Below are 22,180 nucleotides of genomic sequence, written 5' to 3' on the forward strand. Positions count from 1 at the left end.
CTTTTCAGACATACTGCAGGGAAAATAAAATAAACTCCAACCCATTTTAAACCACAACGTTTTCCAAACCTATTTTAAGACTTTGAGTGGTTAAGCACAGGAACATGGAAGATTTCTGCTCGTTAAAAAAAAAAAAAAAAAGGCAGATTCTGAGGCTGGGATCTGAAAGTTATTCAGAAATAAAAAAATGCCAGGAACAAAACTCTCTTTTCACACAGTCATTCCAGCATGTAGAGCTTCTCATTAAATGGAGAGGGTGGAACAAATTCTTGTGGTTTCCTGGCACACAAACACAACGTATCTGTGGCCTGGCGAAATTGCCAATAGGAAAACTTGCTCTGGGTGATTAGAGGTCATTTAAACTCACTCCCTCTTCTTAATTAAAAGTTCTGGAGCACATTTTGTGCAGGCTGAGCTCGGGACTGCTCAGACAGAAATCAAGTTTGACTCTTTAATGTGCCTTTAAAATAAAACAACTGACTGTGGACTCATTTCTTTGAGCAAGAAGCACCTAGAGCAGGACAATCCTCAAAGCCCTGCAGTGCCTTGGCTGGGGACACTGCTGATGTGACTGAGACCTCCAGACATGAGAGCCCTTGGAGCAGCCAAAAATTCCTTCTGTGGGGCAGCTCCAGGGACAGGACCCAGGGAATGGCTGGAGCTGGGTCAGGGATGATTTTAGGGAAAGATTCCTCCCCCAAAAGGCTGGAATAAGCCCTGGGACAGCTCTCCAGGGAATGGGCACAGCCACGAGGTTGCCAGAGCTCCAGCAGGGTTTGGACAATGCTCTCAGGGTGAGATTTTGGGGTGTCTGTGTAAAGTTGGATCAATGATCCCCCTCCAGCTCAGGACATTCCATGATGTGGTGTTTGACAAGTCAAAATGATGAGTCACAGCCACATCCACTAAAGATAAGTGTGATAAAAGGGACTGGGTCAGCTGGTGAGGAGCATCATGAAGAAGGATCTGGGGAGAGAGGAATTCCCCCTGTGAGGTCAGTCTGGGGCTGCAATCAGAGCCTGTTGTTGGAACCTGAAGTCACAGTCTAGCTGGGGAAAAGCCTGCAGTCAGTGTCACCCCAATCCCTGCAGTCACAGTGTCACCCCAATCCCTGCAGTCACAGTGTCACCAATCCCTGCAGTCACAGTCACCCCAATCCCTGCAGTCACAGTGTCACCCCAATCCCTGCAGTCACAGTGTCACCCCAATCCCTGCAGTCAGTGTCACCCCAATCCCTGCAGTCACAGTGTCACCCCAATCCCTGCAGTCACAGTCACCCCAATCCCTGCAGTCACAGTCACACCCCAATCCCTGCAGTCAGTCTCACCCCAATCCCTGCAGTCACAGTGTCACCCCAATCCCTGCAGTCACAGTCACACCCCAATCCCTGCAGTCACAGTGTCACCCCAATCCCCGCAGTCACAGTGTCACCCCCATCCCCACAGTCACAGTGTCACCCCAATCCCTGCAGTCAGTGTCACCAATCCCTGCAGTCACAGTGTCACCCCAATCCCTGCAGTCACAGTGTCACCCCAATCCCCGCAGTCAGAGCTCAGCAGACAATAACCAGCAGTCAGAAGCTGCAAACCCGTGGCAGGAGCTGCTGCAGGCAGGGTCAGGGGATGGTTGGAGTCAGGAATTTCTGAGCTGGGAAGAGGAATAAACCAGGACCCTTTTTATGATGTGATGAACAGTCTGTGCCTCGGCTCATTTAAATCCTCAAAAGGAAAAAAGGGCTGCTGCATCAAGCTGTGAGCCCCAGCCAGCCCTGCCACGGTGACAGTGTGACCTGTGCCAGGCCCCTCTGCCCAGGGCAGTGTCACCCCGAGCTCTGTGAGCCTTCCCATCTGCCAGCAGAACACTCCCAGCCCCGTTTCATCCCTCAATCCTGCACCATCCAGAGGCACAGAGCGCCCTGCACCAGGCTCAGCTCACCCGGGACAAACACCGGCCCCTGGGGAGAACTCACCACGTAGAGCTTGTGCCAGATCACTGCCCACTCCCTGAGCGTGGATGTGAGCTCCTGGCCGAGGGGCAGCTCGCTGGGGATCACTGTTTCATGCTGCCTGCAGAGAAACAGGAGAAAATCAGAGAAAAGTTCCACACTCAGGGTTAAAACCTGATGGAAAATATGCCATTTTTTCCTTTTTTTTTTTTTTTTTAATAAATATGTAAATGGGAATTCCAGAGGGGCTGGTTTTCACACAGTTCACTCACAAGACCCTTAAGCTGTTCTCAACACACACATCCACATTCATCATCCGTTTTTTAATGCAAAAATGCTTCCAGCTCCTTTTACTCCTCTTATTCCCCATGGATCCATTCCAAACCGAGCATAGAGAGACAGAAATGAAGTTTGGAAGAACGCACACTTCCAATGGCAACATTTAATCGAAAACCAGAGTTTAAAGGACAAAAAAAAAAAAAAAAAAAAAAAAAAGAAAAAAAAAAAAAAGCGTTTTATAAAGTTCCTTCCTTTGCAGCCGCTGTTTTGCTCTCACTGAAGGAGCACAGACTCAGCTCAAGGAATCCAATGAGGAGTCATTTCCTCCAGTGTTTTCCAGGACAGGAAGGAATCCACGCTCCTGCTGAGCCCTTGGCTGCCAACAGGAGCCTGTTATGACTTTCAGGAGTTCCCAGAGGAGTTGGGCTGACCCTCCCCACTGCTGCTTTGTCCAGCAGAGCTTCCTCCTCAATTCTGCAAATCATCCCCTGCTGCCCCTACTCCTGACTGCAGTGCTCTGAAAAACGGGATTATGCAGCGCCAGGAGGAACACCTTGGGTTTGTGACAGCCACAGCTACTTAAATTGGTTGTTTTGGGGGGTTTAAATGGAATGAAATTAATAAAATTCGCCGGGGTTCTGGTGCCGAAGAAGTGCCGACCTACCCCCGGTCCTTCACGATGGCCTCTTTTAAGTGGATGTAGGTCTCTGGGAAAATGCCCTAAAAAATAAAGAGAGAAGTGAAATAAATCAATCCCGCTGTGGGACAGGGTGTGACAAGATATTTAACAACAACAACAACAAAAAACCAACAGGAGAAAGCAATAAGGAATGTCCCAAAAAAGGACAGGGAGGAGCAGCAGATTCCATAGTGGCAACTCAGAGAAGCTGATTCCTTGTTTTACTCTAATAATCCTCATCTTCCTAGAGGAAATGCTGGAAATTCCTGAAAATTATCAGTCATTACCATGAAATATTCCTGGAGTCCCATGTCCCTGTGCTGCCTAAAACAGCTCCCACCACCAGCACCTGCAGAAATTCCCAAATTTTTGTTGTTACAGGGAAACCTTCTAGAAAATCTGAAAATGCTGAAATCCTTTCCTGATCCCTTTTCTCTCCTCTTTCCCCTAAAACCAGAGGCTGTGGGGGGCATTACCTCAGGAGAGGTGCCAGAATTCCTGGGGGAATTCCAGCTCAAGCTCCAGCAGCTTGGCTGACAGCCAGGGATGTGTAATTTCTGGAATATTTTCCAGCAAAAAACTCTGATATTCCCATTAAATAGAATGGGAATTCTATTCTATTGAATGCTGGATGTGCACAGGTCCCAGAGCATCATGATGAAGCAATAAATTCCTCTATGGAGATGGGAACAGGTAATTTTGGAATTTCTCACGTTTCCAGTGGAGGAAAACCCAACACACGGCTCTGAACTTTCAGCCCAAGGTAATGGATTTCTGTCCCTGATGTTAAGACAAGAATTCCAAGAGTTTTCAGCACCAGGTGGGGTCTGGCAAGGTGGGAAATGAAAATGGGGGTCACCCAAAAGTGAGTTTGTACCTTTTTGGATTTATTCCGGAGCGTGTATCCTCGGTACCAGCCTGGCAAAGCAAACACAGGGATTTACACTGAATTATTTCCTGCTGGCAGCCAATTAAATACAAATTGTTATTCTCACCACCTTCCTACAACACCAATTTGTTGATCTGCTCATTTGGGATTAAAAAAATGAATCAATCAGAGCTCCTTGGCCTAACACAAATCCTGTTTGTCAATCTTACCTTGGTAAAAGCTAAAATTCGTTAAGGCAGAAGCAATAATTGTGCTGCCTGGGTCTCAGGAGCCAAGGCTCTGAGAGAATATTTCTCCTCTCTTTGGCACCTGGGGTTTAAGGAGGATTTCCATGGAATGAGTTGGGTTGGGAGGGACATTAAAGCCCATCCAAGAAGATTATGTCAAGCTGAGTGGCAGCATCAAGAAGGCAAAGGGGTTTAAGGGAATAATCAGGCAAAGAAGAGAGGAGGGGAGGCTGGTTTCTTTGGGCTGGTTTTTTAATTTTATTTTAGTGGTTTTATTGTTGGTCCCTCCCATTTTCCTGTATTTATCAAAAAGGTTCCGTAAAGAACTATGGATCTGACACTCCTCAGCCATCAATTAGAGATTAGAATGGTTTCATTCCTATTTAATTGAGGAATTTCATGTGCATGTGGCTGTATTTCCATCTATTTCTTTTCTCAAGTGCAGTTTTGTGCAATTTCTCCAGCAATGGGGAGGTTCCTCCACCTCAAAAAAACTCCAATATTCCAGTAATAAATTTGGAGGAAAGAAGAAACTCCATTTCTTTCCACAGGAGGCAAACAAGATAATCCATTGCTGATGGAGCCATGGCTGAGGTCCTGGATTAGGGATGAGAAGATTTAGGTTTTATTTTTATCTAAGTTTGTCATGAATTGAAGGGGAAAGCACCAATTGCTCAGGGTGGGAGACAAGAGCTCACAGAATTCCCCAGGAAGGGTTTGGATCCCATTTGACACATTCACAAAGTGATATCACACTTTGATATCACAACTTCCCCCCGGCTCAGAGGGCCCCTTGGCCTTCCCCCACTCCTGTAAAATATTTGGCAATCCTTGCACAAAAAGCACGTTGGCCCTGGTTGTGCAAAGCTGCTTCTGCAAGCGCCTTGTGCAACCCCTGGTCGGAATTCTGCTGCCCCTTTCCATGACTTTATCCATCACTGGAACAGCAACATCAATCTTTGGGCAGTGGTCAATCCATTACATCATTTCTTCTTTAAAAAAAAACAACCCAAAATAAAATCTGCTTAAATCTTCAGAAGAATGAGAGAGCGTTGGAGTGTTTTTCCCAAGCAGAGATGGGCTAAAAATGGAGAAAGGTTTTGCAGTTGATGATGATATAGAAAATTTCAGACTGGAATCTGACTTGTTTTTTGAAAACTCAGACTGAAATCTGAGTTGTTTGAAAACAAAAAAAAAAAATAATGAAAAAAAAATAAGCAGCCTCGCAAAGAAATGGCTAAAAGTTTGGAGTTGCTGTTTTGTTGGGGTTCTTTTTTCAATGGATCAAATCCTCAATTTGACCTTTCATTGGGTGGATTTCATGCAGCGTGGAAATGAAAAATCCAAGCCCAAGAGTGCAGGGATGACCAAGTTCTCCCTGGTGAGGCAAGGCCAGGTCACATGTGGGACCACAAAGTCCCTGTTCCTCCTCCTGTCCTCTCAGGGCATTGCTTCACCCTGCACAGGGCTGACTGAAACCAGCCACAAATTCAAGGTATTCTTGAATTCTGCAGCAGCACGGGCCAGGAAGGAATGTGAGCACACATTCCTTCCAGCCACAGCCAGGCTTTTCCCACAGCTGCCCTGGAATTCTGCAGAGAACAAGGATAAATCCTGCAGATTAGGAGGAGATTCCCCCCCCAAAAACAGCAAAATATCCTCCCAGCTCCTTGCTCAAGGACAGCAGCCTCCCAAATCCTGCAGGCAGCAAATTTCCTTTTTTTTTTTCCCTGGATTTTGAGAGTTCTGAATCCTTGGCAGGCAAGAGGAGCACACGCTGCTCCTCCTCTGTCTTCTTATCAGGGCAAGGAGAAATCTTGTACCAGGAGCTCCCTGCCCTTCTGCAGGCAGAGAGAGGAGACAAATAAAATAAAAAAAAAATAATTAAAAAAAATATAAAAATGAAAATAAAAATTAAGAACACCTCGCTCTGCAGCGTGGGGACCAGAAGGAACAACCCTGGGCTCTGCAGAGGGTTTGGTTGGGTTTGTTTAAAAGGGATCTGAGAAAAGAGATCTGAGAGCTCTCAGGGGTCCTGCACAGATTGTCAGTGGCACCTCTGGAAGGATTTCCATCCCTGGAAGAGTTTCCATCCCTGGAAGGGTCCAAGGCCAGGCTGGAGCAAGCTGGGATAGTGGAAGGAGGTGGGACAGGAGGATTTTTATGTTTCTCCCAACCCAAACCATTCCATGACTCCAGGAGCCTGCACTGGGGATATCTGGAACCTTCAGGTCCCACTCCTCAGCCTGCGGTGGTTTCCCTCTGACATCCTTCCCTGTGTCCTTTTGTCCAAGCTGGAGCTGATTTTCCAGAGGAATCCCTGACACAGGGGAGCTGCAGGTCAGAAAAATGAATCCATCACCCCTCGTGTGATCCCCCTGTTCTCCCACTGTGTGAAATGGTTCCACAGGGCAAATCCCAGATCCCAAAAATGACTCCAGAGGGCATGTCCCAACCCCAAAAAATGACTCTACATTGCATCTCCCAGACCCCAAAAAATGACTCCAGAGGGCATGTCCCAACCTCCCCAAAAAATGACTTCATGGGGAATCTCCAGGTCCCAAAAAATGTCTTCATTATCCCAACCCCGAAGATTTATTTTATAGGGCATCTTCCAACCCCCCAAAAAATGTTTTGACAGGGCATCTCCCAGACCCTAAAAAATAACTCCACAGGGCATGTCCCAACCCCCAAAAAATGACTTCATGGGGAATCTCCCAGCCCCAAAATAATGCCTTCACAGGGTTTCCTTCTCCTAACCCCAAAGATTTATTTGGTATCTCCCAACCCCCAAAAAACGATTTCACAGGGCTTGTCCCAATATAAAAAAAATTATTTCACAGGGCATCCCCCAGACCCCAAAAAATTATTTCATAGGGCTTGTCCCAACCTCCCTCCAAAAAATGACTTCATGGGGAATCTCCAAGTCCCAAAAAATGTCTTCATTCTCCCAATCTCAAAGATTTATTTTATAGGGCATCTTCCAATCCCCCAAAAAATATTTTGACAGGGCATCTCCCAGCCCCATAAAAATTATTTCATAGGGCTTATCCCAACCCCCCCTCCAAAAAACTGACTTCATGGGGAATCTCCCAGCCCCAAAAAATGACTCCAAGGGGCATCTCCACCTCTCCTCCCACACAGCCCCTGCCCTGGTTCCGTGGAAACTTTTCCTGAGTCAAGGTTTGTGTGTCCAGATCAGAGATTAGAGGAACAAAACCCGTTTTTATCAGCTGCACTGGTGAGCAGGCAGCTTTAGCATGAAAAGGAGTAGGAAAAAAAGAAATGTGAGAACGTTTTTCCTCCCAAACCAGACCTGTACACTCACAACTGTCTGGATTTTTGGCTGCTCTTTCTGGAAAAAAAGGGATTTTTTTTTTGGTTTTGTAGGAATTGTAGAGGTGGCTCGACCACAGATTTCTGTTTCCTGCTGATGGCTCAGTGTGTGAGAATGATGACTTTTCTCCTTTGGGAGATTCCAGGCCAAAAAAAAAAAAAAAAAAAAAAAAACAACCAAAAAAAACCTCAAAACAACAACAACAAAAAAACAAACCAGGAAAAAAAACCAAAACACAACAACAAGAAACAAAAAAAAACCTATGCCCCCTCCCACAAAAAAAACCTCCAAAAACAAACCCAAAAGACTTAAAAAACAAAAATCAAAAAAGCCAAAATCACCATTTATGTACTCATTCCCTATTCCTGTCTCTGTCGAGCTGATTGCAAGAAACTGGGGCTTAAAAAAATGACAAAAAATAATAAAAATAGAGAGAAAGAAGTAAAACCCCCCCAAAATTTGGGAAGTACAAGATGCCTCCTCTTCCCCAGGGAGTTTTCCTCCCTCTCCCCTGTGTGTTTTTGCACAATCAGGTGAATCAGAGATTTCCACAGGGATATTTCCCTTTTTCCCCCTCTCCCCACAGCAGGAGACAAACCCAAAAGTGCAGGGATTGGGAGCTCCAGAGGATGCAAAGGGAAAAATGGGCCAAGAAGAAATTGATAAAAAAAAGAATTTTAGGAATTTTAACTCCCTGATCCCAGCACTGGGCACGGGAAATCTTCCTTCAAATCGACGCTGCTGGTGGAAAAAAAAAATAATTGGATTTATATTTTACCTTTAAAGTTTTGGAGAGGGAATTATTTTGGACCAGAGCATTCCTTAAAGTGATTAAATGGCTTTGTTCCAATTGAATAGTGAAATCAAAGAGTCTGATTTGGTAGGGAGGTTTGAAACACTCCAGTGTCATTTTAATCTTTAATATTAGAATTTGGTTTTCTTTGTGGTCTCATGAAAAATGTCCCGGTGAAAGGCTGAGAGAAACAGCCAAAAAAAGGGCCTGGAAGCTCCATAACTGGAGAATTTTAAGAACATTTAAAGTCAGTTTGTGATATTACAACTAAAAACAATGAATTAATTACGAGCTAATCAGCCCTTCCCTCTCCTTTTCTCTCATCCACTCAAATCAAAAACTAATTCAGGTTAAAAATCAGGGCTTTTTAAAAAATTATTATTATTATTTTCCAGCAGGATCAGTTCATGCCATGAGAACAAAGAGGAGACAAAGCAAAGAGGTGACAGGTGAAAACAGCAGCGTTTATCTGAATTAAATGAACAATTAAATTAAATTAAATTACATTTAAAAACCAGAATTGAATGTTTCTTTCTCTTTCAGCGCTGCCTTGGTGAGAAACCTCACCTCGATCACTGAGCTGAGAAATCCTCTGCACTTCTGCATTTTTTTTTTTTTTTTACACCATTTTAAAAAAAATCCAGGGGCTGCAGCAAACCACCACAGACACCACGTTTGTGCTTTGGGGCTGTGAAAAGGGGCTGCAAACACGGATTTAAAATGTGAGAAACCACCTCCATTTGTTCCTGTTTGCCCTCTGAGCCTCACCTACCTTCGTACATCTCCAGGATGTGAACGGTGTCCCCCACCTGCAGGGACAGCTCCACCTCCTGAGTGGCCTCATAGTTGTAGATGGCTGGAAAATGGGGAGAAAAAAGGGGGAAAAAACCGGTTTGAGAAGGGGTTATCCAAAGGCAAGATGAGGTTTGGGGAAAGGAAAAGGAATTAAGTCACTCTTGGGGGTGAACACGTTGGGGAAGGACGCGGTGGGTCTGGTTCCAGATTTTATAGTGAAGAAAGCTCATTGCCAGACAACAGTGTTGTCTTCTTAATAATTAATATTAATTACTGTGTAATCAATACATCGTTTAAATAATAATAATAATAATTTTCACAACATTATTATTATTATTATTATTATTATTACTATTATTATTACTATTATTATTGTTATTATTATATTAACCCCCCCACAAGAGATGGGTTTTTATCTTCCAGGCCTGTGACACCTTCTGGAGGAGCCAAAAATCCTGCCCACAGAGGTCACCACCACCTCAGGCACATCAGTTCCATAATTAATCACCGTAATCATCCTAATTATCACTCTTCAGCCTTTTGCAGGAGTAATTCCAGCAGCAGCAAACACCAGAAACGGGATGTGGTTATAAAAACCACCCCCAATTCCAAACCAAATCACCTTCATTTGCTGCCAAAGGCTCTGCCCCGAGCCAAGAACCAATTTTAGCTCCAAAATTCAGGGATTTTGAGCAAATTTAATCCCTCCCAAAGACAAAGTTAAGATGGGTGCTTATGGGATTTCCAGGGGGAATAGGATTAAGTGCACACTCCTGGAGTGTCTTTTCCCAGGGATTTGCTGGAGCTTCACTGGGGAAAACAAAACAAAACAAACCAAACCAAAAACAAAAACAACAAAACAAAACAAAACAACACAAAACAAAACAAAAAACAAAAACAAAAACAAAAACAAAAAAAAAAAAAACCAAAAAACCAAACCTGGGGAAGTTTAAACTGAATTTGCTTTCAAACCAAGTAAAAAGATATCAAATCGCTGAAATGCTTTGCTGTGCTTCAAGGAATTGATCAGCAAAGAGCAGACCACAGCCTCATTTATTTAAAATACTGAGTAAGAAGAGATCACGTCCTAAGTGCAGCAATTAAATCTTCCCATGCACAAAATTTATATACCTCTGAGCAAATCCACTGGTCAACAATCACATTGGGTTTTTTTTTTAAGAAAACAAAAACAAACCAACCAACCAAAAAAAACCAACACAAAAAAAAAAAAAAAAAAAAAAAAACAAAACAAAACAAAACAAAACAAAACAAAAAAAAGCCCCCCCAAAAAAACCAACAAAAAAAATCACCCCAACATTTTTCAGAAGGGGAAATTCTTGAGACTTCCCAAGGTTTGAATTTGAGGAGCTCTGGATTGAGAAGGAAATAAATAAAACAAAACCCCTCAGAAGTCTCCTGCCAGGAAATTCCCATGAAATGCCTCCCATTCCCGTGGGGATGAGGTGCTCTGGCTCCAGCACAGCCTGAGGCTTTCACTGCAGGAAATTCTCTCCCAGATCCCAGATTTCTTCCCAATATTATGACCACAGCAATCCCAGCAGGGATGTGAGCCCCTGCAGCATCCCTGAGCCCACGCAGGACATCTTCCCACGCTGCAGGGCAGGATTTCTTCCCAGTTTATCCCACAGAAAATGCACTGAACCTACAATTTTCCCAGCAATTTTACCGCATTTCTGCCCCTCTGAGCTGCTCCCACAGCCACTCTCCTCTCCCTCCCCACTGAGGGCTGTAAATTGGGATTTTTGAAGCTGGCTGTGCTGCTCAGACACCTCCCAGAGCCCAGAATTGGCCCAGAAGTATAAATTCCATGCACATCCTAAGACAAAAATCAATCTGGATAATGCTCATGGCCAAAGCTGAATGTGAATGGGAAGAGTGGAATGGTTTGGGTTGGGAGGGACCTTAAAAGTCACCTCTGTCATGGGCAGGGACATCCCCTGCTGTCCCAAGGTGTTCCAAAGTGGCCTTGGGCACTGCCAGGGGTCCAGGGGCAGCCACAGCTCCTCTGGGAATTCCAGCCCAGCCCCTCCTCACCCTCCCAGCCAGGAATTCCTTCCCAACATCCCACCCCAATCTCTCCTTTCCCACTCCCTGTGTCCTGTCCCTCCATCCCCATCCCTCTCCATCTCTCCTGGAGTCCCTTTACACCCTGCCAGGGGCTCTGAGCTCTCTCTGGAGCCTTTCCCTGCTCCAGGGGAACATTCCCAGCTCTCCCAGCACCCAGAGGAGCTCCAGCCCTGAGTTGTCCCCTGGCCAGGTCCTCGCAGGTCCCTGTGTCACCCCCACCTGCCATTGGGGATGTTTTTTTGGTTTTGTGGGGTTTATTTTATCCCTGGGACAATCACTCATAACACAAAGACATCGTCACTCATAATAGAAAAATTCCAGGTTGTATTTTTTTGGTTTTTTTGTTTTTTTTTTTCCCCAGAAATTGCTGCCCAGGGAGAGGTGTGTGAGGCAGGCTCAGCCTTTCTGCTGGACCCCAGAGTTGATTCAGCCCAAAAAACACCAGGACTGAGCTGGTCCCTTCCTAAAGGTCACAGTTTGCAGGGCAGAAGCAAACCCTGCCCTCCTCTCCCTCCCCTGCTCACCAGGCGGGTTTCACATCCCAACACGCAGCAGTTTACAACCTGCAGGAAGTCTCATATCAAAAAAAACAACAACCCTCCCACCCCACAACCCAAAAAAAAACCCCTCCAAAAAAAACCCAAAGAAACAAAACCAAAAAAATCCCCTCAAAAGCCCCAACAAAAAAAACCCCCAAAAAACAACAAAAAATCTCCCCAAAAAACCCAAAACACCCCCCAAAAAACTCCAAACTCCCAAAAACAAACAAAAAAACCAAACCAAACCCGCCCCAAAAAAACCCTCCAAAAAACCCAACAACCCCCAAAACACCCCCAAAAAACCCAAATGCAAAAAACACATCAAAAAAAAACCCCCAAAACTTGAACAAAAAAACTAAAAAACAAATCCCCCCAAAAAACCCCAAACCCCCTCCAAAAAACCCAAACTCCCAAAACAAAAAAGGCCCAAAGCAAAACAAAAAAAACCCCAAAAACCCCCAAAACCCCAACAAAAAAACCCATAAAACAACACAAAAATCCCCAAAAAACAACAACCCCCAAAAAACCTCAAAACACCCCCCAAAACAAAAACACCCCTCAAACCCAAAAAAACACACCGAAAAACTCCCAAAACCCCAACTAAAAACCCAAAAAGAACAAAAAAAATCCCCAAAAAACAGCAACCCCCCCCAAAAAAACCCCCAAAACAACCAGAACCCCAAACTCAAAAAACACACCAAAAAAACCCCCAAAAGCCCAACAAAAAACCCAAAAAACAACAAAAAAAACCCCCAAAATAACACCAAAAAAACCCCAAAACAAACAAAACAAACCCGAAAATAATAATCAAACACACACACACACACCAAAAAAAAAAAAAAATAAAAAAAAATGGAAAAGAAAGGAAAAAAAAGAAAAAAAAAAAGAAAAAAAAAGGGAAAAAAAAAAAAAAAAAAGCCAATTTTCTTGTTCCTCCCCTCGCCAGAACAGAGGGGTCACTGTGTGAACTCTCCTCCCTCGTGCTTTATGTCCAAGATTATCACAGACAAATTGCTGGCATGGTTGGTTTTTTTTCCCCTGGGAGAGCTGCTGGGGACGTTTCCTGCTGCTGGAATTCAGAACTGTGACTCTGAATTCCCCATCCTTCTGCAGGGAATAATTTGTGCTGCTGAATGAAAATCCTCCCCTTTTCCCTGGACCCCACTTGAAAGGAAAAAAGGAAATTTCGCATCACAAACGCGTGGCTGGCGTGGAAAAATTAAAATCTCCTTTTCACTAAAATCCTGACAGAGCAACAAGAAAAAGGAAGAAGGAAAAAAAGAATTCAAAGAGTTTTGTATTCAAATTTTGCAGTGAGATATATATATATATCTGAGATTGAGTCTTTTTGCTGCGAGCTAAATTCAGCTGGGATTTTTTTTTTTTTTTTTATCCTTTGAAATTCACTTAGGAGCGTTGATCCTGCTCCTTTTATCACCCCAGATGAAAAAGCAGCGCTGGAATGGAGGAAATTTAATCCAAATAAAGAGGTGGAGGTGGAAAAACGAGAGGCTGGGTTCCTTTAGTGATGGTTTTTCGGGGCACAACTGGAGGCGACGTCCCTCGTTGTGTGTTTTTTTGGAGCTCCCAAAGTTTGGTTCAAACATGAGGAATGGCTTTTCCAAGTTCACCCAGCGGAATCCGGCAGGATTGGAAAAAGGCAGCAAGATAATTCCCCCAGCAGTTGGGTTTATGGCCCAGCCAGGGCTGAGGGGTGAAGATAAGCAGCAATTTTTGCGCTCTGGGGCAGAGGGTGATCCATCAGAGGAGGAGCTGCGGGCATTGCACAAGCGCAGGGATGCTCTGCTCCAAGGTCACCCCACAAACAAGGAGTGCAGAGGGACGCTGGCAGAGCCCGGGGCTCCCCAGGGTGACCTGGGGAGAATTGAGATAATCCACTTTAAAACTGTTAAATGTGCTCACGGCATGAGGTCAGCCCGGAGCACTGAGTGCATGAGGCGCTGCAAAAGTCATAACCCACAGGATTCCAGGGAGTTTGGGGTGGGGAAGGACCTTAAAGATCCTTCTCCTTCCCTGGGCACGGACAGTCCACCTGCAGCTCCCCAGAGCCTGGACTCTGCTGTCCAATTAATGCTGGCTGTTAATGAAGAGCATTCCCAGCTCTGTAATCCCGTGACATCTGGGTTGGTGACATCCCAAACGCTCAGCGCTCCCTGGGAACTCTTGGGATTGATGTGAAGGGCAGCAGCCACCATCCAGGAGTGGGAATTCTTTTGTTACAGTCACTAAAAGTCTTCATTTCCCAGCGCTGGAACATGGTGGGGTTTTTTTTGGTTTTTTTTTTTTTTTTGGTGGGGTTTTTTTTGAAGAAGTAGCTTGAAGTAGAAGTAAGATCTAAATCTTAATGCTGCTGTGATCTCAGTTTGGCAGGAACCAGGATTACCCAGAAATGTGGATTATTCCCCTGCAGGATGCATTATCTCCGAGTTGGCTCTGAACACCCCCTGCCCCACCCAGCACAAAGACACAAGGACCCCTGTCCTGTGTCCCTGTCCTCTCCCTGTGACAGCAGAGCCTGGGGCTGCCCCCCAAAACAAAGATCCCATTGAGGGCTCAGCCCCACAGCCAAACCCTCCGCACAGAACCAGGGGGATTGGAGCTCTGTCTGCAGGACAGCCCAGCTCGGAGGAGCCTGGCACGGTCCCCCAGTGCCAAGATCCAGCCCAAAAATACAAAACTAAACCACTGGCTTTGTTTAAAAAACAAGGAACTGCCCAAGGAATTAATGCTTCAGAGGAACAAAGCCTTTTTTGATGTTTGAAGCGAAAACACGCTGGTAACTTCCCAGGAATTTGTGTCTGACAAACTGAGAATGGCATAATTAAAGATTTAGATGGCAGGCGAACTTCTGCTTCAAGAAAACAAAAAAAGTAATTCATGTTCCAGCGCTGGGAAATGAAGACTTTTAGTGACTGTAACGAAAGAATTCCCACTCCTGGATGGTGGCTGCTGCCCTTCACATCAATCCCAAGAGTTCCCAGGGAGCGCTGAGCGTTTGGGATGTCACCAACCCAGATGTCACGGGATTACAGAGCTGGGAATGCTCTTCATTAACAGCCAGCATTAATTGGACAGCAGAGTCCAGGCTCTGAGGAGCTGCAGGTGGACTGTCCCTGCCCAGGGAAGGAGAAGGATCTTTAAGGTCTTTCCCCACCCCAAACTCCCTGGAATCCTGTGGATTATGACTTTTGCAGCGCCTCATGCACTCAGTGCTCCGGGCTGACCTCATGCCGTGAGCACATTTAACAGTTTTAAACGGAGTTATCCCAAAAATGAGCATTAAATCAACAGAGAAATGACATCATCTGCCTCTGCAGGAGCACGGGACGTGACCTTTCTCATCTGGATGCTGGAATTGCTGGGGTTTGCATTCACTCCTTCCTTGGGCAGCCAGGAGATCAAGAGGCTTCCAGCATTTCCAACCTCAACCATCCCTGGATCCAAACCCAAATGAGGGTGTCCCCTGCTTAGGACAAGGACTGGATGCACACTCCAGCAGAGTCTGAAAGATTTCCCTGATTTCCTCTGAATGATGAATGATCTCGGAGTGGGATGGGCAAATCCTCCGAGGTTTTGGAGCTTCAAAGAGGACAGTGACGCCGTGCTCTGGGAGGGGATTCAGCCCTGCCCTCCTCATCTCTGGGCTAATCCTGTCTCACTCCCCATCAGGAGCTCCATCACTGCCTGGCCTCTGTGGTTAAATCTCCTAAAGCCTGGATTGCTGTGGGAAAAACAACCTCCCAGCCCCTGGGAATGGGGAGCCCTTCCCAAGGGCACAGAAAGGCTCCCCAGGGATGACCCGTGGGCACTGGTGGGTTTAAACACCCCCAAAGCCACAGGCAGCTCCACAGCTCTGGGACAGGGGCAAACGAGTCCCTGGATTTTAATTAGAGCCTCTCACATCCAAAGCAGGCAAATTGAGACGACCCAGAAGAGCTAAAGCACGAGATATCCTGATTGTAGGGGGAAAAAAAATATATATAATATCTGTATTTTCATGTCTGCAGAAGCCACATCAGTCACCTTCCCTTCAAATATTCGTTGCAAAGTGTTCACACCACGGTGCCAGTGTAAAAATAAAGGATATTCTGTTCTCAGAGTGCATCTGAGGCACACACAGGACACAGATACACCCAGATTTGGGCACCAGCATTAATCTCAGCCCTGCACAAACTGTTTTATCTCGGAGTGTGCACAGGGTGGAAGGACCCAAACCGGAGCTGCTCCCGTGCTCTGACCCTCCCAGACACTCTGGTTTATTTTCCACCCAAGGAACACTGACACACAAAACCTTCTGCTGTGTCATTTTTTCCCCTGGCCTCTCCATTTCCTTCATTATTTTCACTCTGAAGGGCCCTCGGGGGGTTTTAAGCTCAGATAAGGAATTAATCTACACGAGCTGTCTCAGCTCCTGTCTGGAGTGAGAGGGGCACAGGAGAAATAAATCAGTGCTGCCAGCAGAGGAGCCAACCTGCTCCTGGATTTACAGCACCCAACCAGATCTAGGTTATGATTTCAGAACAAAAAAAAAAAAAAAAACCACCAAAACCCAACAAAAAACCCAACCCAAACAGCCAGACCTGCAATTCCAGTCCCCTGGGAAGAGCAGGAAATGTTCCCCTTGGCAGAGCCACAGCTGGAAAAACAGCCTGGCCTCTCCTCCCGTTTCCATCAGCTTGATCAGGTTTGAGGCATCTGTTTGTGGAGCTCCTCAAGGTTTGGCAAGGACAGGTTGGTCCTGGAGGTCTCCTCCAGTCTGATTTTCCCTGATCCTGCCATTCCCCAGGCTGTGGTTTGGGGGATGCCCCTGGTTGGTGAGAGCAGCTCCTCCCCATCAGGGTCCAAACGTGAAAAAGGGGAGAGAAATGATAAAGCTCAAAGCATCAAGCATCAAAGAGGTCTCAAGGCTGCAGAACCTGGAGATCCCTGTCAGTGTTTAAGGGGCTGATGTTATCACAGCTTTGCTCTGCCTCTTTGCAATCCCAGCCTGACTGCAGGATCAGGATTCTCCAAAAAATACATTCAGACCTTGCAAATAATTATCCTGAGCCCATGGAATTGTTCCAACAGGACCACAGAATTTTTTTTTTTTAATTATTATTATTTTGCCACTGGTTTTCAAGGGGGCAGAACCTGGTTTGTGTTCAGCTCTGCTGGCATCACTGCAATCCAACACACCTCAGAGATTGTGGCTTTCCTTCGTTCCTTTGGACAAAGAGCCTTGGGATAACACAAAGAAGGGGTTTATATCCCACACTGCACTAACTCTGATTTAATAACTGCACCCCCTCCTCCACCAGGGCTCTGAAATACAATTCCACAAAAGCAACCTCTGCTTTTATTTCCATTTTTACGGCCTGTTTACAACACCCACACAACTGCAACTGGATTTCACCATGTCTGTCTGTAATTACCTTTTCTCCTCCAAGCTAAAAGAGCAATTTGTGCTTGGATACTTTCAGATAAAAAAAAAAAAAAACAACTCACAACTTTTCCAATTAAATTTTCTGACAGATTTGTACAAGCAAGACCCCACCACTCCAAGAACTGGACTGCTCAGTTCCTTTCCAACTTGAAAGAGCGTGGCACTTTCAAAAGAATTAATTGAATTCGCCACTGGCTTGAAATGACTGTCCCAGTTCTCAGTGGGCAAAAACATCAAAGAGAGAGCAGGAAAACGTGGAAATTGCAGTGCCCAGAGCTGGGAGAGGTCTGCTGTTTGCAGATCCCAGGGGCAGGGAGGAGGAGGGCTCCAAGGAGTGGAACATTTGAGGTCCAGCTGTCCACTAGAAAGGTTCTCTGTTAGAACAATTTAGAACAATTTATTCCAAACCAGGACACTGGTAGGACATTTCCCTCAATTATTGCTTTTAAGGAAAAAAAACAAAAACAAAAAAATAACATTTGAGGTCCAGCTGTCCACTAGAAAGGTTCTCTGTTAGAACAATTTATTCCAAACCAGGACACTGGTAGGACATTTCCCTCAATTATTGCTTTTAAGGAAAAAAAAAAAAAAAAAAAAACAAAAACAAAAAAAAAAAAAAACAACCCACCAAAACAAAACCAAAAAAAACAATTCCTATTTCTGCCAGGACATTAAAGACACAACCATGGCCAAGCCTCACACCACACCAAAGCCATGAGCACATTTTCCCCCTTGCTGCTGGGACTGAGGGGATGTTTCAGGTCCAGTGCATTTAACTCCTGACGACTGAAATCTTGAAACCCTGCAATGGGTTTGGCTGCATTTGCCAGCAGACCTGTGCTAATAAAACCAGCCCTTAAATACAAGTTACTAAACAGCTTTTTTTGGGCTGGTTGCCTTCCTAAAGTGATGACGTTTGCGGAGTTGCGCTCGGAGCAGCGGCTAAAACGATAAAAATGTCATTTTTGGGGGACAGCACAGGCTGTTCTTCCCAGGGACATCTCCCTGGCACCGAGGGAGAAGCAGCATTTAAAGGATTAATTTTCTGGCAGCCAGGTTCAGATGATGCCTGGCACGTTGTCACAGGCAAACCAGCAGCGCCTGCGCCGTGGGGAGGATCCTCTGCCTGCTGACACTGAATTTTTGGGAGGTGCATTGAATTTTTTGGGAGGTGTATTGAATTTTTGGGAGGTGCATTGAATTTTTGGGAGGTGCATTGAATTTTTGGGAGGTGTATTGAATTTTTGGGAGGTGCATTGAGTTTTTGGGAGGTGCATTGAGTTTTTGGGAGGTGCATTGAGTTTTTGGGAGGTGCAATCCAAGTGCCCCTCACCCTGGAAGGTGCTTCATGCCAAAAGTTCATCAAGGTGCAGCGGAGATAACGATTGCTGCTCTTCCGAAGTCTGGAACTTTGATCCTCCACGGCAATAAAACCATTTATGGCTTCAGCTCTAAAGGTCTCAGAGTGCCACAGAGTGTCACGGGCAAGCTGCTGCTGGAAAAGTGCTTTGTTATTTTTGCTTTTTTGCAGCTTATTTCACCTGGTTCTTGCAGCACTCCCTTTCTCCTGCTTCAAGCTGCAAGAGAGACGGAGTTTGATGTAAAAGAAGAAAGCAGGGAAGTCTTCAGGGGTTAACTCCTCATCTCCTGGCAGCTCAGGCAGGTTAATTAAAACTCTACTGCAAAGTTTGGAGCAGTTTGTTCTCCATTCTTCTTGGTACCAAAGGGATCAGTATCAATATTCTTGTTTGAAGGGATCAGCATTTCTGTTCAGATTTTTGCTTCCAGTTTAAGATTCTGCCCCTCCATTCCCAGCCAAGATTTCCTGCTCCTCATTTTAATCCTGTTCCCCAATTTCTAGTTACCTGGGGCAGGTAGGGAAGAGAAAAACCCCCGAATTGGCATTTTTCTGCAGATGAGAGCTGTGGCTCAGTGTGTGTGTGCAGTGCCCGCTCTCTGATGGGGTTTGTTCTGTTTGTTCTGGGGTCAGTGAGCCCCAGGCCACGAAGGGAACAGAAATCTGCCCCAAATCCCACCGTGGGTGAGCAGAGCTGCAGGTGGAGGATTGTAAAAAACCCCAGGTCAGAAATCCTCCCTGTGTGACCCCTGCCAGCTCCAGATTTCCATAAAGATTTCTCCCAGCGGAGCTAAAAACTTCCTCGGCGCGGAATCCCAAAATTTCTCCAAACTCTGAGTTCTTCCCTCAAATGGTGGGAGAGTCACTCCATCTCCTCCTGAGCCCCTTCCTGGCTGGAGAGCAGAAGGGTTTGGAGCCTTTGGCACAAATTCCCAGCTGTGATTCAGGTGGGTTTTGCTGGCAGCAAAATGTGTGTTCCAAAAATGCGTTTATGGCTTTGGACGTGGTTTGAAGCTTGGCCATGGCCGTGTCTTTAACGTCCTGGCGGAAATAGAGGTTTTTTTCCTTTAAAAGTAATAATAAAGAGAAATGTCCTACCAGTCAAATAAGCTGAAGAACAAAAAAACGTTGATTTTCAATTCAAGTTTGCAGGGGGAAGTGCATTTTTCAACACATTACGATAAAGATGATTACGCATTATGATAAAGATGATTACAGATTACAATAAAGAATATTACACCTGAGTGCACAGTCACTGTTTCTCGACCAACACATTGAAGTTTTTCCTCAGTTTATGAGTATTTATTTTGCTTTTCCTCTCTGTAGCTCCCGTCTGCAGTTGTGCTGGCAAATACCAGAGGAAAAGAACCACCAGAATAATCAAGAATTGCTGTGAAATTCAGCACCCAGCCCTGGGGGAAATTGGTCCCTGTAATCTCTGGGCACCTCAGAACAATTAACCCACAATTAATCAGCAGGACAGAGCTCAGCCCAAACTCCAGAAGCATCCAGCAGCTCTGGATGCCTCTTTAGAGCCTCCAGAAAGGGATTTAATTGTTTAAAAGATGAATTAGGCCAGTTCCTGAGCACCAGGGTGATGTCAGCCACAAACTGAGGCACCCACAAAACACTTGGGGAAATATTTCTTTTCAAAGTCAGAGATAAGGAACACTTAAAGTAAGTCTTGTTCATGGCTTTGAGAGCCCTTTGAAGTCCACAGGATTAATTTCACAGGGAATGACTGAAGCAATGGAATAGAAATCACCAAAAATAAGAGAAGACAGGCCCTGGCTAATATGGATTAAAAATAAAAAAAAAAAAAAAAAAAAAAAAAAAAAAAACAGAAAGGACTATGGAAGCAAAAAGCAGCACGGCCAAATTTCACATCAAATCAACTGCAGACACAGCAATAAAAGCTGGGAAATGAGCTCAGAAACGAACCAACTCTCCAATTCTGTGAACGATGCCAAGGTTTTGCCTTTCCCCCATGGGGAATTCTGCTGGCATTGCCATCAGACCGTTTTCGAGCCGTAAATGATAATAAAGCAGAAGGAAGGAGCGAAGGGTTTGCACCCACAGGAAGGACAGGGATGGGGGGATTGGATTTTCCATCCTCCTGGAGCCCCTGCAAGGAACCAGAGGCACATCAGGGGACGTGAGCTCCAAGTCAGAACAGGAATGGTGGGGGAAAAGCAAGGAGCAAGTTGAGGCAAACATGGATTTTCCCTAATTTGACAGGATGTGCGGCTGCCAGCCCTCTGGAGGGCTTTGATCCCAGACTGTGTGTGCAGAAAGCTCTGCAGGTGCCTGGAGTGAGGCTGGGAGCCAGGAACTGATGGCCCAGCACCCCGGGGGATGCCTTCACTTTTAACATTTTTATTTTCCAAATCCTGGACTGCAATTAGCGCCTAACTCTGAACTCCACACTGAGTGGCAGTCACTGTCCTTGCATTTTGGGCAGACAAAACAACTCCTCTCTGGGTCTGAAGTTCAAGGACATTCGACAGCCTCAGGCCCCAAAAAGAATAAACAGAATAAAGAGAAGTGAGTTATGGGGAGAGCAAACTGGGGGAGAATTAATTCATTACCTGAAGCTGTAATTGGAGGATTAACCCCTGATATGTAAATGGACCACACTTTAAATTGTGTGAAAAATTCCTGATCATTGTCCATCCTGGGTGTCCTCTGGGAGGCTCTGACTGCCCCAAGATGTGTCTATGGAAGGCCTTCAATAAATATTGAATACTGAATAAAATATTGATGGCCTTTAATAAATCCCCACTTTATTCTCTTCGTCTTGTCCAGGGAACCACCACCACCCAAACCATCAGTGAGCAAAGCTGGTCCTGCAGCTCCCTCAGTCACCCAGGGGGACAGTTTTTGTTCCATTTGAGGAATTTCTGCCATTCCTGAGCCCTGACAGAGCCAACTGGAGACAACCACCCCGTGGGCACCTCACAGAGGAAAGAGCTCAAGGTTTATTCTCCAATAAAGCAGCCCAAAGCTCTGGTTGTGCCACCAGGACAGTGCCAGGGCTGTGAGAGGCCACCAAAACCTGGCAGGGACAATGCCAGGATCATCTCCCAGGTCACCACCACACCAACTCCATGGGACAGCCGCTGAACTGCCCCAAAAATGAGGGGTAAAAATTCCGGGAATGTCCTGAGCTGGGAGGGGACTCACAGGGATCACTGAGCCAGCTTCTGGCCCTGCACAGACACCCCAAATTCCCAGCCCTGGGAGTGTCCTCCAATCCCTCCTGGAGCTCTGCTGGTTCAGGGCCATGCCCAAGGGGAGCCTGGGCAGTGCCCAGCTTTCCCCACCCTCTGGGGAAAGAACTTTTCCCAAAATCCAACCCAAAACCCCCTGGCACAGCTCCAGCTGTTCCCTCAATGGAATCCCTCCCAGTGCATCCAGGAGCAAGCCACCACCTTCACCAGAACACAAATTATTCTGCTTTTCACACCTCAGAGCTCTCAGCCGAACCTGAGTGAATTAATTCCTGATTTTCTGGAAGTTCAGATCCGTGTATTCACCGAACAATTGGTGCGTTTTCAGCTCGGGCTGCACAAGGAGGAACAAACACTTCACATCCTGTTGGTTCAGAGTCAGAGGTGCCACAAGGACCTGCTGTGCCCTGATCCATCATCCCTGCAGCCACCTGGAAACCAGTCTGGCCCCAAAGCCACTCCTGGATTGCTCTGGAGCAGAACTCCAGCAGAAAGGAGTCAGGAAAAGGAATCTGGTGGCTTGTTCATAATGGATTTATAACAGACTCATTTAGGATTCCACAGGCTCCAGGTTCT

At 45.7% G+C, this 22,180-nt stretch overlaps 1 protein-coding gene across 1 annotated transcript in view; it reads right to left on the reverse strand.

Annotated features, from left to right (window-relative positions):
- DOCK5 (dedicator of cytokinesis 5) overlaps window positions 1-9,000 on the reverse strand; it is a 63,854-nt gene extending 54,854 nt beyond the window's left edge. Inside the window, exons 1-4 of the mRNA XM_066337377.1 lie at window positions 8,922-9,000; window positions 3,781-3,821; window positions 2,889-2,944; window positions 1,970-2,066 (exon numbers count right to left, since the gene is read on the reverse strand). Coding sequence (XP_066193474.1) covers window positions 1,970-2,066; window positions 2,889-2,944; window positions 3,781-3,821; window positions 8,922-8,931 — 204 coding nt within the window. The 5' untranslated portion in view covers window positions 8,932-9,000. The remainder of the gene's footprint in view (window positions 1-1,969; window positions 2,067-2,888; window positions 2,945-3,780; window positions 3,822-8,921) is intronic.
- Window positions 9,001-22,180: the final 13,180 nt, after the last annotated feature.

This window comes from Sylvia atricapilla, chromosome 28 (genome assembly GCF_009819655.1).
Source record: "Sylvia atricapilla isolate bSylAtr1 chromosome 28, bSylAtr1.pri, whole genome shotgun sequence".
NCBI lineage: Eukaryota > Metazoa > Chordata > Aves > Passeriformes > Sylviidae > Sylvia > Sylvia atricapilla.